At 34.9% G+C, this 18,626-nt stretch overlaps 1 protein-coding gene across 2 annotated transcripts in view; it reads right to left on the reverse strand.

Annotated features, from left to right (window-relative positions):
* Positions 1-18,626, reverse strand: part of pkn2b (protein kinase N2b) — a 52,854-nt gene that overhangs the window by 6,324 nt on the left and 27,904 nt on the right. The window contains exons 4-15 of one of the 2 annotated variants that reach the window (XM_051112326.1): positions 14,527-14,650; positions 14,275-14,429; positions 13,006-13,219; positions 10,353-10,538; positions 9,561-9,670; positions 5,717-5,860; positions 5,539-5,614; positions 4,949-5,126; positions 4,520-4,640; positions 1,930-2,051; positions 1,756-1,831; positions 1,488-1,579 (exon numbers count right to left, since the gene is read on the reverse strand). In XM_051112326.1, coding sequence (XP_050968283.1) covers positions 1,488-1,579; positions 1,756-1,831; positions 1,930-2,051; positions 4,520-4,640; positions 4,949-5,126; positions 5,539-5,614; positions 5,717-5,860; positions 9,561-9,670; positions 10,353-10,538; positions 13,006-13,219; positions 14,275-14,429; positions 14,527-14,650 — 1,598 coding nt within the window. Of the gene's footprint in view, positions 1-1,487; positions 1,580-1,755; positions 1,832-1,929; positions 2,052-4,513; positions 4,641-4,948; positions 5,127-5,538; positions 5,615-5,716; positions 5,861-9,560; positions 9,671-10,352; positions 10,539-13,005; positions 13,220-14,274; positions 14,430-14,526; positions 14,651-18,626 lie in introns of both variants that reach the window. The other variant, XM_051112325.1, reaches the window with a different exon arrangement.

The following is an 18,626-nucleotide window of genomic DNA, read 5'->3' on the forward strand; positions in this document are numbered from 1 at the left end:
ATATATTCAAAACATTAATCTCATAACCTTTTCATTATGAAATATATTAAGGCCACTTCTGGATCTAGTCAAAAAAATCTGTAAATATTCCTAAATGCCACAGTTGTGCTCTTCTGTGCTGTGCTGATTTCATTTGACTGGTAATGTATTTGTCAAGTGATCAGAAGGTGTTCCAAAGTTTTTTTTGTTTGTTTGCTTTTCCCCCATTAGGAACACACAACATAAAACAAATGTTTACTTTGGCCATAATTGCAGGCGCCTGTCTTAATATCCAAGAAAGTTTACAGAAATTATGAAATAAGTTTAAAGTTATTATAGATTGTAAAGGGTTTTATAATTAAATACACTGCCCTCCAAAAGTTTGGAAACGCCCTAGAAAAGTGGGTTTTTGGACAACATTGGCATGAATCCTTTTTAATTTGTGATAATTTTGCACTGATAAGGGACAACACAAACTACGAAAACATATTGCATAAACAGATTATACATAGAAAAAACAAATTTTCGATTCATCAAAATATCCACCATTAGCAGCTATTACAGCTCTGCATAATGTGAGCCTAAATTTATTGTATTCTAAACTTAATTGGCAATCAATTGTTAAAGCTATTAAAGTGTGCTGACCCAAAAATCTTTTAAAAATCTGGGCCAAGTTTAAACCAGTAACCAGTTTGACATGTATATATTGCCATTATTATGCAATCAAAATGAAAATAATTATTGCTGGTCTTCAATGATAATGTCAAGTTACTTCAATGTATTTGCACCAAAAAAATGATAAGGATTTATGCTGATATCGTCCAAAGCCACACTTTGCCAGGGGTGTTTCCAAACTTTTGGAGGGCAGTGTACACCCAAAAGGACATCTAAAATTACCATTATTACATCCCGCCCCTTCAAGCTAGAGTCCCCCCAGTGAATTTTGGCCATTTCTTTCCACCACTGCTTACACCTACCCTAACCGATGAACTCTTGTGAGGCATTTTACACTAACTTTTTGATTATTTCCTTAACTTTATTGAAAATAAATGTCTTTCCAATCTGATATATGATGTGAAAAGGGAGAAGAATGAGTTCAGCAAAAGGCAGAATCGAACACGGTTTAAACAAGTTAGAGTAAACAGCCTCTGTCAACAAGGAGGGCTTTTTGCACAATAGACACTCCGATAAATTTCACTATTTTGCATATTGTCAACTAAAACATTTGAAAGGCATTTTAGTCAAAATAAAATGGGCTAGAATGAATGTGACATGCTAAAATACTGAAAAATACTGTCAAAAGACAAAAACCGTAAAAACACGTAGCATGGTGGCTCCACAATGTCTAGAGTACAGCTCTGACTCTTTGGCCTTAATAATAACAGGAAGTAAAACAGGAGCAGAATAGTCCCCACTGTATACGATTACTGATGCCTCTACAAATGCTTCCCGGCATCATCATGTTGTTGTTCTTTTATTTTACTTAAACACACATAGATAGCTTTTACCTGTCTACTTCATCCCTTGCAACAATGTCACCTTTCTTCAAAGCTTTAATGGCAAACATTTCTCCAGTGGTCTTGTACTCAGCAAGTAAAACCTGTTGAATAATTAAAGGGATGAGAGAATAAACTGTACGCAGGAGCCACATCATAAAGTGGCAGCATTGTAGAGATTATCTATAATACTGTCACACAAATGGTTAACATACTGTGCATTTATGGCGCATTTGCAAATCTTGTTTTATTGCGCATGTGAGAGCAAGTTTAAGTTTACCTTTCCAAAGTGGCCACGCCCCAGAACAGCTACACATTTGAAGTCTGTCAAACTGAATTGAACTTCCACTTCTTCCCTAAAGACAAGACCACACACTTTGAGCGACTATCGTTAATGCATGCGTGTTTACATGTAGCCGTGATGTCAGTCATCCATAAATGGGGAACAAACTACCTTATTTCAGTTTTTCGTTGAACTGCAGTCAGTTCCAGTTCAGGCTGCTCATGTTCAACCAGATTGTCATAATCTGGTTTAGGTCCTGTGTTGTTCAGGAAGTCAAAGGTCGCTAGGGCATCCTGTAAATGAGAGGCATGTAAGAGTCATTCTGAAGTACTGCAAGACAACTCTCCTTATTAATAACACTTGCCTTAAATGGACAGTTCAGACAAAAAAAAGATTCTGTGACTGTTTACTTGTCATTCTATTATTCCAAAACCATATGACTCATTTTTACCCATCAAACAAAGGACATGTAGGGCAGGATTTAAGTTGTTCTTTTCTATACAATCAAAGTGAATGGTGACCAGAAGCGGTTGAGGACAGCTGTGCTGTAGCTCTATAATCGTATTCATGCGGTTATATTATTGAATATGCCAGTGGTTCTCAAGCTTGCTTTATTTACAGATACTAGGCATGTCCATAAAGTTCCCCCAAAAATTAAAATTCTGTCATTAATTACTCACCCTCATGTTGTTCCAAAACTGTAAGACCTTTGTTCATCTTGGGAACACAAATTAAAATATTTGATGATTTTTGTCCTTTCTACCTTTCTGGGCCTTGAATGTGTCAGTTGCATTACGGTCTATAGTGGGTCAAAAAGCTCGCGATTTCATCAAAAATATCTTAATCTGTGTTTCAAAGACAAGTGATGGTCTTACAGGTTTGGAACAACATGAGGGTGAGTAATTAACGACAAAATTTTCATTTTTGGGTGTACTATCCCTTTAAGAGCTTCAGGCATCCAATTCAACCAATAAATTTACATGACTTTTCCTGTCATTAGTGATACTGGATATTGATTTTTAAAAATTGATTTTTAAAAAAAATTAACTTAAAAATAAACTTTCCTTACCATGTCTACCCAATAAAGTATTTTAGGGCTTAGAATAACTATTAAAAAATGTTTATGTTATAAAGACACCTACGGTATTTTGAGATTTTAATAATTTCTGACTTTTTCAGAGCAAGAAATAACACACTACAGTAGAAACCACAGTTGTTGGTAAATTAAAATGAGAAATATCTGGATTCTAAGTTTAGTTGCTTTTTAAAAGCCTGTTTTGTCTTATTTTAACTTACTTAAATTTAAGTCCCTTGGTTGAGAACCACTGAAATATGTATATTCAAATTGAGCACATCACATTCACACGTCATCTGTTAAAAGCCAAAACCAACAACGTTTAGCATCACTGACATCAAACTTCATGTGAAACAAGTTGTTGTGCCAATTTCATTTTCATCCCATCCCCTTTCATAGCATGAAAAAGACTGATATGAACATTTTGCAAAACTTTTCATTTTGTGTGTGCTCAACAGAAAAAAAAAAAAAAAGATCCAGATGTGTCTGGATCAACATGAGCAAATAAAGACATCTTTTAGTTCTGGGTGAACTTTTCCTTTAAAGGAGTCATGAACTGCTTTTGTTTTTGTTTTGTTTTTTTATTTTGTACTGTTCTCTGAGCTCCACTTATAATGCTATCAAGATTTTTACATCAAATAAATCATAATTTAGAAGTAATAGGCTATTTTCTGTCCTGTTTTTAACCCCCCTCAAACAGGTGCGTTTGAATACGCATGGTGGATTTGTAGACTCAGAAGTAAAAGCCCACTGCTATGATTGGCTAACAGTTTACAAGCTACGCCAAATCACGCTCAAATCGCATTCGATTATGAGCGCGATTTGGCGTAGCTTGTCATGATTTACAGCTCTGTGTATTAATTGCCGCTCCAGCTGAACGCACGTGATGGAGCTTTACTACTAATCAAAATACCGGCTTCATTGACTAAGCGCGCCTCACAATATCGTGCGATTAATCATGCAGCCCTAGTTTACATTCATTTAGGTTTAAATGCATAAATAACTTAATACATATCAAACGATCTATAAGAAGAGACAAAGCAATAGTGGAACAGTTACTCATACTTTCGATGTGACATCACTGTCGGATCCAATATAGTCGGCGCAGCATCGTCTTTTAGTTTCAATCGTTTTGAAAATCGTGGTGTCGAATTGTGTCGCTCTGGTTACTGATGTAACCTCAGTTTCCTGAGATAAGGGAACAAACGCTGCGTCGCTGATGCTATAGGTAATTGTAAGCAAATCCGTGGTAAAATGAAGTGAACAAAGGACCAGTGCTTACTGACGTAGTCTGAAACTTAGAAATAAACTTAAAAATAAAGTTCATCAACTCTTTCCTAACGTTAGGATCATAAATAAGACAATGCAAACACTGTTTTTTTTTTCCACAAATCGGCCTCTTTGGTAAACACTATGTGTGAATCGGTGGGTGGGGCTAATGATGTCAATCTTCTTCTGTGGAGGCGGTGCTTATCTACACTATTACCTCATAAAGTAGAACATTCCAAAAGCTGTCGTTTTGGCCAGCTGCCTTTAATATAAGCCGTTTTTAGACTAACAAAGTTTTGAGTTACGAAACTCACCGGAGGTTTTTTAGTACAATGACCTCTTATATGTCAAAAGATCAAGGGAATTTTGGTTTCTCAGTTCATGTCCCCTTTAATACAAGCGCTCCTTTACCTGCACCTCTTTTCCATCTGGGATCTTATCCGGTGACGCATTTTCCTCAATCTCCTCTTCTATGGAGTGCCTTTTTGAGGGAGGGGTGGCTGGTTTGTCAAAGTCTAATTTGGTCACAGTGGGGTCACTGAAAGAGAGAAGACAAATCACAAGTTTCAACAACATGTCAGCTTCCATTTTAAACAGTCCAACGGTTTTGTTTGGGGGTTTGGAGATTTACAGAATAGCTACATTATGGAATGCATACACTGGAATACGGAGCAGGAATGTTAAGTCATCTCATTATCTAAATATAGAGCACCAATTATGTTTCCAGACAGATTAATCATTGTTTATCAGAGACTGGAGAATAATTTGAGGGCTTCTGCTACCAGACGCTCTTTTAGGAAATGAGTATGTGTGGATGAGATTAAATGAATTTGCACACATATGTACCTGGGTAGAGAGTGGGCGTCTGGGTGGCCAATGGGTACTGTTTCAGGGCTCAATGCTGAGCCCAAATCAGCTGTCTGAGGACTAAATGAGTTACTGATTGATGGAATGGCTCTTCTCACCAATCTGCCCCAGGTGGCGATGTTAATGTTCATCTGAGGTGCACGCAGGAACGTTTTACCTGAGAGGAACAAGGTTTACGTATGAGATAAAGAAAGCAGAAGCAAACCACTTTTTATGGAGACAGTCTTTTTAACGCACTGCAGACATGCTATTGTGCTGTTAGCTTAGCAAAATGCTAACAGAAAACTTTGACTCGAGTTTCCAATGCAGAGCACACTTTGTGGGACTTTGGCACAATTTTGAACAGAGCTCGAGTCTGTAAACCTTCTTCGTCTTTAAGTGGTTCAAAAAAAAGTTCAAACACAAAGGTCAAAGTTCATTCTGACTTCACTGTGTAAACACTGGCTCCACAGCGGTGCAATATTGAACCACAGTATTGTGTCAAGAGTAGGCTGCTTAATCTAGTCTGTTTGAGTGAACATGTCAACCCTTCTTAACACTGAGGCATATTTGCCACTTCATAACCTTACCTTGCTGTTTGGAGAATATTTTCTTCTGCCTTTGTAGTTTAGGTCGCCTCTCAATAACTGGGTTAAAAAATGTAACCTGTATTCAAAAAGGCAGAGGTAATCTCAATAAAAATATCCTCTACAAGGCCATCAAACTTGCATACTGCATGGCTATGTGTGATCATAAAAATGAAAGTACCTCAGCAAATAGTGTTCCTTGCGGTTCCAGGTAAAGACACATGCCATGACGCTGGTTGTCCAGGAAGTCCTCCAGTCGTAAAAACTTAACAGCACACAGCGAGCGCCAGTCTCTCCAGTACACAGCTATCTCCAGCTCACGAGACTGTGGGACAAACAAAAAAAAAGCATTTATTAACTGATATTAAGTATACACAAACACACACTCTACAAATACATTACCTTGAAGTATTACATACAGCCTTGGTGACGACAATTAATTTATTTAAAAAACATTGAAGAAATTAGAAATTCTAGAGTTCATTAAGATGTTATATTGAGTAGTTGCCAAGGATTTACTATGTGGGTGCTAGAAAGCTAAGGATTGTTGCTTAAGGACTCTCTGGGATTTTCACCCATTTTATAGACCATCAGGCAAAACTGTACTTCTGATCGCCAAATAATTGTTTATGGAAGACTAGAAATGGCAGTTAAAAAATTAAATAAAGCAATCAATTATCAATACATTAGCTTTAAAAAAATAAAATAAAAATAAAAATAAATAATTTTAAATTGACCGAAAACAGACTTTTAAAAATTAGGTCAGCTTAATTAATTATATATATATATATATATATATATATATATATATTTATATATTTATATATTTATATTTATATTTATATATTTATATATTTATATATTTATATATTTAATATACATTTTATGTACTTAATTAGTTATTAAAAAAAAGTAACATAATTAAAATATTTTAACGCAAATCAATGTGCTGGCCCCGCCCCCAGACCTGTGCATCATCTTATGTTTCTTACAGTTGACTGTTGATATAATGATATAGATATAATGCTGGGCAACAGCTCCATAAATGCAAGCCCATAACAATGCATACCAAGCATCACATTCTCTTGTACCTCTGATTCAAGAATTTATCTTCCAAAATCTGGCAGTACATTTTGGGAGTTCATGTTTAGTCTCCTATCCTGAAAAGTCTGACTTGCAGAGATGGACTAAAATGAACTCCCAAAACTTACTGCCAGATTTTGGAAGATAAATTCTTGAATCAGAGGTACAAGAGGATGTGATGCTTGTCCTTCAAGAGTCACTCTCAACTTATCTGTCTATAAAGCCTAAAAAAAAAAAAAAAAAAAAAAACTGTCTTTATGTATTTCACAGCACGTCAGCTTGTTATTCTTATTAAGTCAGGGGCATTTTTTAGGATTTTTTGCCAAGCTAAGTTTCTGAAAACCTGACACATTGTACTTCTGAAGACACCAGGTTGGTTGCAGTTCTGGAAAATGGTGGCGCTGGAGACTAAATGGTTCCTGATGGTGTCACACCTAATTCTTCACCTTAATTCCTAATTCTTTTGCAGTTAACATGCATCTTTTCTTCTCCACCTGTTTTTTCTGACCATGCAGACTCAACAAGCATTTCGCTGTCCAATGGTCAAGCCTTAACTTTGCAAATTCTTGTAATGCATTAGTATTGCATCATTGCATGAATATAAGGAGTTTTTCACTTCCAGCCTTCATGGACAATTATATATCACATATAAATGATTAAATACAAAATTAACAGTAGTTATTAAGACTGATGTGGTTTGGAATTGGTAGAATGTGTTTGGAAAAAAAATATGATCAGAATATCAACATACCTAATAATTCTGCACACAGTGTGTGTATATATATATATATATATATATATATATATATATATATATATATATATATATATATATATATATATATATATATATATATATATATATATATATACACACACAAAACACATACAGGGGCATTTTTTTACATAACACAATATCAACTTCTTAGTTACTGAACTGTTGTAAATCACATTTAAGCGACAAAATATGTGTATGTGTATACACATATATAATATATATAGATTTAGTACCGACAGCCTAAATATATATACACATATGTATATACACACACACACACACGAACATATACATATATACATACATATATACATACATACATACATATACATATACATATACATACACATACATACATACATACATACATACACACATACATATATATACACACACACATATACACATACACATATTTTGTCGCTTAAATGTGCTTTTATACAACAGTTCAGTAACTAAGAAGTTGATATTGTGTTATGTGTTTCTGCTCAATTTTACAGAGAACATATTACCTTTTTAGCCATAGCAGAATTGTTGTGCATTTTAGAGCAACACAAGCGGTGTTTAGTTTCTGAATTAATCTGCATTTTGAATTAATCGTGTGAATCAATGATTCAAAGTCAATTTAAAAAGAGAGCCATTTACTTAATTCCTGAATGAATCAGCCGCTTGAACGAATCGAATGAGTGAATGATTTCTAAAGACATTTACCGCCACCAGCTTGCACATTTAGTTTCTTATTTAGAGTATAACTTCATTAAAACAAAACACAACAAATGTTGTGTCGTGTCAAACCTTTCTTTTGTGGAACGTAAAAAAAATAATTTGAAGACTGTTGGTAACAAAGCTGTTTTGGTTACCACGACTTTCATTATATATACAAACAAAAAAATATTGAGATGTTTCTCAAATGATCTTTTTTTTTTTTTTTTTTAAGATTTATCTTTGGCATTCTTGCCTTTATTATGATAGGACAGATCATACAGGACAGGAAAATGTCTTCTAATGATCTTCTTTTATGTTTCATAGTTTACATTAGGCAGTTGCAGCCTAAATGTTTATGTGTAATAAATTTTATGTTGAATCAAATAAAAAATTTCTTTCACACAAAACAGCTTTAAATAATCTTTTGTGGGTATTTTCAGTCAAATTTATTTTGCGATTAATTAGACCTAGGAGTCGGGATTCGAACTCGGGACGCCCATTGCACAATGGTGCTATATGTTGCTGTGCTGCCACTTGGCTGTCGGTGCTAAATCTGACAGCTCAATTAAAATTTTAAATGTTAGAAAAATATAATAAAATACATTTATAACTCATTTCTGAGAGAAAAAGAGCACTGGTCAAGTAATTTTCTTTCTTAATTTTGTCGATCAAGTTAAAAATGCCCAAGAGTTACCACTTATGAGTACTACTACAGTTTACAGCCATCAGTTTGACATTTACAGGCCTTTTACAGGTCTTTTCAGAGTCTGTCTGCCATTGCACAACTGCTGATTAGAGCTCTCACGTTGCCTGCCATGAGATTAAACGCTTATGCCGTCACACAACCAAAAGCACATCCAAACCCATAGACGTGTGTGTAAATAATAATCAACGCTCAAAAATAAATAGAGTAACATAGTAAGTAGTAAGTTTCTATATTAGTCTTATAGGATTACTCTCAATGTTTTACTCTCAATGTTTTTCTCTCAATGTTTTTCCTTAAGGAGCCATTTAATTCACACTTATATAACCTTTGCTGCTTTGGGAGATGTGAGGAAGAAATCTGAGCAATTCTATAGAAAGAAAAATAAAGAGCGCCTAAAAGCAGTCCATTTCTTAATGTGGAGGAATGGAGATGTATAATACATAAACATTACATGTAAACTGAGGTTTGCTTCTGCAAGAGTTTGACTCAATAACATACATACAGCCATCAAAGAAAGGGGACAACTATATATGTGAGAGTGAAGAGATTACGAATGGTGACTTCTGATCTGGCTTGTGTGAGTTTCCATAAGAACTGGGTCAAATCTGGGATTAACATTTCCAAAGTTAATTGAGAAAGGCTGGAATGGAGAGCATGTGTGCATGTGTGTGCCCATCTACTCCAGTGTCGAGAGGATTATGGGATAAGACTGTGGTTTGACAAGTGTGTTTTATGCAATTTTTCTTGCATTACCCGGTCAAGTTCAAGCGTGAACTTCTGATCCCAAGATTGGTTGCTAACTGGCTTCCAATGGGTCTGGCCCACAACTGTGTTGTCCAGCTTCAGAACGGCACTGATTTCATCTGTCAAGACAGTACAAAACAACTCTTAAACTATTTATTCAGAACAGAAACATGAATGCAAGTTCATTAGGGATGTGAATTTAATGTTAATTTAATGCGATTTTTTAAAATGCTGTGATACAAACATGATCAAATATGATCAAAATAACAAAAAATACATAGAAAAAGAATTTAAACGTTCAAAAATTTAGGGTCAGCACAAAGACTGCATTTGTTCGATCAAAAATACAGAAAAACATTAGCATTCTAAAATTTACAATTACATATATATAAAATATATATATATATATATATTTTATATATATATTTATATATATATATATATAAATATATATATATATATATATATATATATATATATATATAAAACCTAAAAAAAGAAAAGAAAATATATTACTGACCCCAAACTTTTGAACGATAGTGTATTCACTTGCAATCAAAGTCAGAACAAGTGTTATTTTTCACATAATCAATTGAATGGCGAAGACAAGTAAAGATGAAATACGACTGCAAATTGACAAACTTCGCATTGTAGTCTGAATTTAGTTTAATTTACAATGGTTACTCGATTTGTTTTGCTTCAGAATCAAACAATGAATCACAAAGGCTATGTCAGATTCTCATAAATGATGTTAACTTGGATTTTCAACAAGTATTCAAAGCAAATATAAAGCCACTCAACTGGACAGATCATCAGACTTGGAGAGGGTTCGGCTGCTGCCAGATTTGTTCTTGTTTCCTCGGCTCATAAATGAGGAGCGTGCCTCACTGGGGCTCCAGCCGGGCAGAGAAACAGATGCTGTCTTAGAGCGACCTGGGACGTTCTCCAGGAGGTCCTGACAGCCCATGAGCCTCACGTCTAATGTGCCTGTGGATTTACAACAGAAATCCAACTCAGAGCCAAAACACTACGTGATCAGAGATGTAAATCACCAAACACATCTATTTTGATTAACACAAGATAGTAAGTGTGCAAACAATTGCAAATATCTATTTCAAGACACATGCAATGGCTATAGAGCCTTATATGGAAAGCACTATGAGTCTATAATGGTAACGTAAGCTCTCTCATTCTCCTTCAGAGTGAAGGTCAAAGTTGTGTGTGATAAAGCCAAGGGTGGGGGAGGGGACCGCTGGGGCCAAGTGTGTTGACGCAGTGTGAAAAATCTAATGTAGTTCCTACATGCCTATACCCACACAGCTGTTGCCCCTCTCAAATGGGGTGAATGTACAGTACCATATGTTGTGATAAAGGACTAAAGAGTCTATTCACTCTGGGAGTGACTATTTGCACTCATTCAAGACTATAAATTGAAACGATGAATTCCCATGGATCTATTCACACAGGCTAAATTCATCTAAACACTAGGGATATTCAGAAAAGAACAAGAATGAAAAATATAAGAAGCGAGGCTATATAAACGACAAGCCAAAACAAATTCATTTAGACTTAGCGAAACTGAAACTAACGTTGGATCTCTCATACGACAATAATCCAAATGCTTCCTTACTTGAGATGTATCTGAATGCCAAAATATTATTTAGTATGTAAACTTGGTTTTGTACTTCACTCGCATTCCAATATCCACATAAAACAAATTGTGTGGCATAATATCACGGCAGTACGGTTATAATGATTAAGCAGTGTGATTTTTTCCATATGTTTGTCTGACCACATTTTATTATGATAATGGAAAGGCTGCACTGTCAAGTTAACAATGCTTAACAGTGTGCATGTGTGTGATATTTTTCCTTCTAACAGTGGAAATGACTCCTCCTAGTCATACAGATAAGCGAAACTGTAAACGGTTTGCTTTTGTGTACATTCACACTAAAAACAAATCTTTGTGCTTTTGTAAAATAAAGAAAAATTAGACACCGCTTTCAGCCGTCTTCCTTTCGCACAGCACAAAAATGAACCAAAACTCTGCATATATAGCTACTTGTTGGACAGTTTTTTTTTGTTTTGTTAATTAAGTAAAAATATTTATTGTATAGGCCTATTCATTAGACTAGCTTTATTTTGTTTTTCTCAATTCGCAGAAGCGCTGCAGGGGCATGATGTGATATGCCCATGTGAATCCTCATGTTTTGCTGTTTGCTCCTTTCTGCGCATGTAAAATTAATCCTTGTAAAACAATTTTTGATATTTTTAACTGGTCACAAACATATATCCTTTCTAACTTAATTAAATACAAACTTAAAATAATTTTGTCGGTTAACGGTTAATAATCGATTAACGAGCGTAGGCTGTCAGTTAGGAAAAAAAACGAAATGAACATCCCTACATTGAACTGAACAAAAACTTGCAAATTTATCTGATTATTGCTGCTGAAAATGATATTATTTTATCAACAACAACAACAACAAAAAAAAAACATCTGGAGTACTATAGACTGTCAAAAGTTATAAATCAAGAAGAAGAGTGCAAAAAACTCAAAAGGCGAACAAAAGAAACAAAAGGTGTTTGAACCAGGATTTCCAGGGCAAAAATCCTGACAACATTCATGTTTGTTCTTATTTCCAGTAGCAGGTGAAATATTAGGCTAATATCTTAATACTGCTTGTATCTTTATCACATATTAACTTTAGTTTAATCAAACTACTGCATCATTTCCTGCTTACTATGTCCTTCTCTATTTGATTTAGTAGCTTCTTTTTTTTTTTTTTTTTTGTTTTTTTTTTCCCTGTGGTTTAGACAGCATAAATTAGCAGTTTTAATCCAAGGCTTTATATGGTAAACAGATTTAGGACATGTCCACCAAAGCGTTTTCCCCCAAGGCTAATATTTTTTTAATTGTTTTCAATGAGAGCACGGCAGTTTTTTTTTTTTTTTTAACCCTAGGAGCATGACATCAGGGTTTTTTCATGCTTTTTTCATTCATCACTGTCACTTTTAAGTCAGCTAACCAATCACAGTGGAGGATGGGCAGGACAAATTTCACACCGACCACCTGCCACATCCAGCAACAACAGAACAAAATTATTAAAACAAAGGCCAGAGTAGGTACTTTACATCGTGTTAACATTTTCATATTCATAAATAAACTATCTGGGAAATCAGATACTAGCTACACATCCACTGATATTATGTATCATAACAGTCAAAGCGTCTCAACTGTTTTCACCTGGCTGAAAATTCCTCGGTGGACACACGGCCTTAATCAAGGCTTTAATTCACATATAAACACTGATCAACACACATGCATAGAGCACATCAAACATAGTTAATGGCATTTCAAACATACTTGCTTGACAAATGACAATAAACATTGCTGTTACTATAAAATGGGAACAGTAAATACTGTGTGACTGCATGGAGTCTGTTTTGTTACCGGTCAGAGCAGCAGGTTTGGCCACAGTGCTGTACTTGTTGCTGGTGGACATGATGCTTTGGCGAGGACTGAGAGGTGGAGAGGACACCATTGCTAACTCCTCCATGATCAGATTGCTCTTCGGGTGATTTTTGGGCAGCTCACTGAGTCTCTGCTCCAGAGAGAACTTCAGCAGGTCTAGCTTCTGACTAGACTCATTCAAACGGGCTTGAGCCTGAAAAAAAAAAAGTCAAAACGTGCTTACAAATGTAAATAATGACAAAAACTCACATTTGAATGTGACAGTGCTGCCTCAGAGAACAAGGATTCAATTTTTATTTTTTTTTTTCTGAGACAAACGATCTTTGAAAATGTTGTAGATTATGTTTTTATTATTACTAATTTAAAAAATGAATTAGTTTTATAGGCAATTGATTTTAGAGTATTATACTCTGTTTTTATTTTATAGTGCAACAGTATTTATTTTTTAAATAATCACAATCTGAATTTTCCAAACCATTCAACTCTAAAAGAATGGTTCCCATTAAAATTTCTTCAGAATGAAGTCAGTTTTTCAGCTTTCATTAAATTATTTCATTTTCTATCCAGATGCACTTCCCTACAAGTTCATCCCAATAATTCTAGACTGATTAATTCTTTCCAAATAAGAGCTATTCAAAGCATCTGGTGACAGTTCTTGGCCTTTTTTTTTTTTATTGCGCAACATCGCAGAAAAACTTTGCAACATCGCTTGTCTCCAATATCGTGCAGCCCTGAAATTAACACATATTTTTTACCTTGCTCTACCAGGTGAGCAATAGGAACAACTTCAAATAACCATAACAATTCAGAGGAAGAGGTAATTCTTTTAGTGGCTTAACTACTATCATGTGGCACTAACTTGAATCTTTTTCCCTGTATGTGAAGTCTAGCGTTGTCAAAGAAAGCTGGTTTCTGTCAGTCAGTATGTGCGCAATTTTTACATGTTGCATTACAAAACAAATCATTTAAAGCACCTTTTAAAATAAAAGTTAATTCATCCTCTAACTGACAGCGTATAACTCACACAAGAATAAAACAATTACATGATAGTTCTAAAGACCATTTAACCACCCTGTGTCACACAGCAATTATGGTGCAAAGTGAGAAAAGCTGTAAACATTTAGCCCTTGAGGCAACTAAGGCTATTAAAAGTATATAGTTAAATGAACAACTAGATTAGATGGATCCAGACATAAAAGTATTTATATGAAGCACAGGAAAAACGTGCGCTGAAAAACAAGAGCTGACCTCTGAATGAGCTTTCTTCTCTGTCACCTTCCCTGTTCCCAGCAGTTTCATCACATTCTTGGCACCTTCCGCCACAGCAGACTCTATCCGGAAGTGATGTCGGAGCTCCTCTATCCTCAAGTCCAGAGGACTGATTATAGGCTTGCTTGAAGTCACTGCAAACATCAGATTTATGTTTTATTACCACGCTCCTGCCCATTTAAATTGCAAATCACAGGCATAATTAGAGAGGAAATCAGCTACACCGCATACCATCATTGTTCTCATAGTTCATCTCGCTGGTCTGGCTGGCTTTGAGAATCTGCATTCGAATGAACTCTATCTTTGTCTTGCTGTCTTGAAGCATCTGTTGAGCTGCTGCGAGCAGTTTGCGGTCCTACAGATGAAGCCACAGGAGGAAAATAAAAAAAAAGGAGTTCAGAAAAGAACAGAGGAATAAAATATGCTCAAACAGCACTTTGTAAAGACAAGTATTCCTTAAAGGATTAGTTCACTCCTGAACTAAAATTTCCTGGTAATTTACTTACACCCATGTCATCTAAAATGTCAATGTTTTTCTTTCTTCAGCCGAAAAGAAATTAAGGTTTTTGAGGAAAACAAATTCTAGGATTTCTCTCCATATAGTGGACTTCAATGGGGATCAGCAGGTTGAAGATACAAACTGCTTTTCCAGTGGAGCTTCAAAGGGCTTCACACTAACCTAGCCGAGGAATAACGGTCTTATCTAGCAAAATGATTGTCATTTTCTTCAAATTTCTGTACTTTTTAACCACAAATGCTCCTTTTGCACTCGCTCTGCGATGCGTGTCTACGACTAATCATGTTGGTAGTGCTGGGTGAATTTCCAGTTTTTAATCGATTAATTCAAATTTAATGTTTTGCCGTAATTTTATTTTTTAGAAATCGATGAATCATGATTTTAAATAGAAATAATGTCAAACATTACAATTAGACACTTTGACAATATACCACTGATAACAGTAAAATGAAAAGAGCGATCCAACTGCATGTTAGCGCATGTGATGCAACGCGGGCAGTGGAATAGGAAAAACATACAAGACGACGGGAGACGCCGCATTTTTAGAATGCCGTTTCATGTATGAGACGCTGCAAGAGAGGCGAGTGCAACACTCAAATGCGTCCAAGTTTACACAGAAAAAAATCAAATGGAAAAGCAATGGAATAAAAACCTGTGAAGAACTACTACTGTACACTACCGTTCAAAAGTTTGGGGTCAGTACATTTGTATTGTTTCTTTCTTTTTCTTTTTTTTTTTTTTAAGAAATTAATACTTTTATTCACCAAGGATGTATTAAGTTAATAATTTTACTTTTAATACTTTTAATAAAAAAGTTTATTAAAAAGTTAATAATAAATAATTTACATTGTTATAAAATATTTATATTTTGAATAAACACTGTACTTTTTAAACTTGTTATTCATGAAAGAATCCTGGAAAAAAAAAAAAAAAAAAAAAAAATCACAGGTTCCAAAAAATATTTGGCAGCACAACTGTTGATATTATCCAACATTGATCATTCTAATAATAAATCCGCATATTAGAATGATTTCTGAAGGATCATGTGACACTTAAGACTGGAGTAACAGCTGATAAAAATTCAGCTTTTCATCACAGGAATAAATTCTACTTTAAAGTAAGTTAAAATAAAAAACATTATTTTATATTGTAAAAACATTTTGCAATATTACTGTGTTTTTTTTCTATATTTTTAATCAAATAAATGCAGCCTTGATGAGCATAAGAGAATTCTTTAAACACTATTACAAGTCGTACTGACCCCAAACTTTTGAACGGTAGTGTATGTCTTATATTTCATATTTGCATCATGGTGACAGGCTGAAAGCTGCTGTTCATTGTTTTTACAGAACATTTATAGTTAATAATAGTCTACTGGTGTTATACCGTCAGTCATTTTGAATTTGAATAACCTTGACTTTTGAGATTTTTTTGAAAGATTTTTCTTTAACGTATTTATTTAATTATTTCTTAATGTATAATATGTATAAGACAAGTTTGTACAAGATGTAGTTTTAGTTCATGCATCTTTTCTTAAAAGATATTTAACAAGTGATTTGTTTAACATTTGCATAATGTTGACAACTTCATGTGTGGCGCACTTAGAATAGAATTTTCTTTAACAAGAGGGTTAATAAAGAAAAATGTACTTGAATCATGATGTAGCTACATTTTCAAATTGACTAGTTAAAAAAAAAAAAAAAAAAAAAGATTTTCCAGAGGAAATGCCGTATCACCCAGGATGGAAAGGTCATATGTGGTTAGTTCTTCAAAATTGTCCGACATTGTTGTTTTACTTTTTTTGTGAAGGGCGTTGGACTTTCTTCTTGTTAAAAGGTTGTTAAAGGATTAGTCCACTTCCAGAACAAAAATGTCCAGATAATGTTCTCACCCCCTTGTCTTCCAAGATGTTCATGTCTGTCTTTCTTCAGTCATAATGAAATTATGTTTTTTGAGGAAATCATCTCAGGATTTCTCTTTATGTAATGGTCTTCTATGGTGCCCCAAAGTTTGAACTTCCAAAATGCAGTTTAAAGGCAGCTTTATAGGGCTCTAAATGATCCCAGCCGAGGAAAGAAGGGTCTTATCTACGATCGGGTCATTTATTTATTTATTTTTTTTAAAATTACAGTTTATATAATTTTTAAACCTCAAACGCTTCTGGTCATGACATTTAGTGTATGTCTAAAAACTCCCATTTCATTTTCTCTTACAACTTCAAAATCATCTGACCTCGCTGCAGAAGCACCAACCCAGTGTTTACAAAGTGAACGTGCAAAGATGATCAAACACCCTTTAGAAAAAAAAAAAAAGGTAAAAACAGTAAAGTATGATGATTTTGAAGTTGGAGGAGAAAATAAGACTGGAGTTTTTAGCCTAACTGTCATGACCGGAAGAAAGAAAGAAAGAAAGAAAGAAAGAAAAAAAAAAAACCCTTCACATTGAGCTAGACAAGATGAGCTTTTGAGGTTAAAAAGTATATAAATTGTACTTTTTTTTTTTTTTTTTTTTTTAGAAAATAACTAAACTAGATAACTAGATAAGATCCTTGTTCCTCAACTGGGATTGTTTAGAGCACTCTGAATCTGCATATAAACTGCATTTTGGAAGTTCAAATTTGGGGGCACCATAGAAGTCCATTACACGGAGAGAGATCCTGAAATGTTTTCCTCAAAAACAATTTCTTTACGACTAAAGAACAAAAGATATCTTGGATGAAAAGGGGGTGAGTACATTATCTGTAGATTTTTGTTCTGGAAGTGAACTAATCCTTTAACAACCTTTTAACAACCCTAAAAATTGATTTAATTAAAATGTGTGTTCTGAAAATTTGTATTATGTACAAACTGTTTATATAAAAATGCTCCTTGAGGTCTTACTGTATTGCAAATTATAGGCACACTTCAAGGGGCTGCCGGTCGTACCAAACACTCTTTATTTGTAACTACATTCACAACAGGTTATAACATGGGCTCTCATCCCTTATTCTTAATTCATATTCTTAACATTTCTCACATTTTTTAAAAGTGAAACCCACAAAACGAAACCATCCGTAATGTGTCTGAAGCGCAAAGGAATGTTTCCTTGTCACACCAAGCATTCAAATCTAGTGACTAAGTCAGGAATCTCTATGGACTAAACTTCCTGTAAGCAGCCATTAGAGGCTGACGTTACCTTAGAGGCCTTTCCTCCGGATGTCTAAAGCAGCTGGGAACCTGCATACAGGACTCACCATTTCAAAAAAACAACACATTCTTCATTTGTCTGTTTGTGTGCGAGTATGTGTGTGTTTTCCGCTGTCCAACCAATGGTGCGAGTTTGCTAAGGGATTATCTGTTTAGCCCAGTGTTGGAAGACAAAGAATTAGCAATTCCATTTATTGCCAAAAGTGGCACAAAAATCCAGCATTAAAGTCTTGAACAGAGCAGAAATGTAGGAGTATTACTTAATCAGTGTGAGTCAAATGAAGTCATGTGCCGTGGTGCTGAGAATGTTTTGGTAACAGTTTTGTCTCATCTGGAAATGAGTCAGACTCCCCTCAGTTCTGTCTCCCTGTGTTTATCACCCCATATATTTTCCCCCCGAAGACTGTGCTGATCTAACAGAACTCCTTTGTGAGTCCTAGATGCTAATTTTAGCCACAGAGCCTCTTTAATTAACAGCGTCGCTCTTGATAAAAGGGAGGAAAGGAGGGTCGGACACTCTAGACCAAAGCCAAGCCAAACCATGAGAGCGATTCTGCTGATACTACATGTATGTTTTGAAACACACTACATGTACAGCACCAAAGCCTGTTTCCTGAGGGGGAGGGTGG

Source organism: Labeo rohita, chromosome 6 (genome assembly GCF_022985175.1).
Source record: "Labeo rohita strain BAU-BD-2019 chromosome 6, IGBB_LRoh.1.0, whole genome shotgun sequence".
NCBI lineage: Eukaryota > Metazoa > Chordata > Actinopteri > Cypriniformes > Cyprinidae > Labeo > Labeo rohita.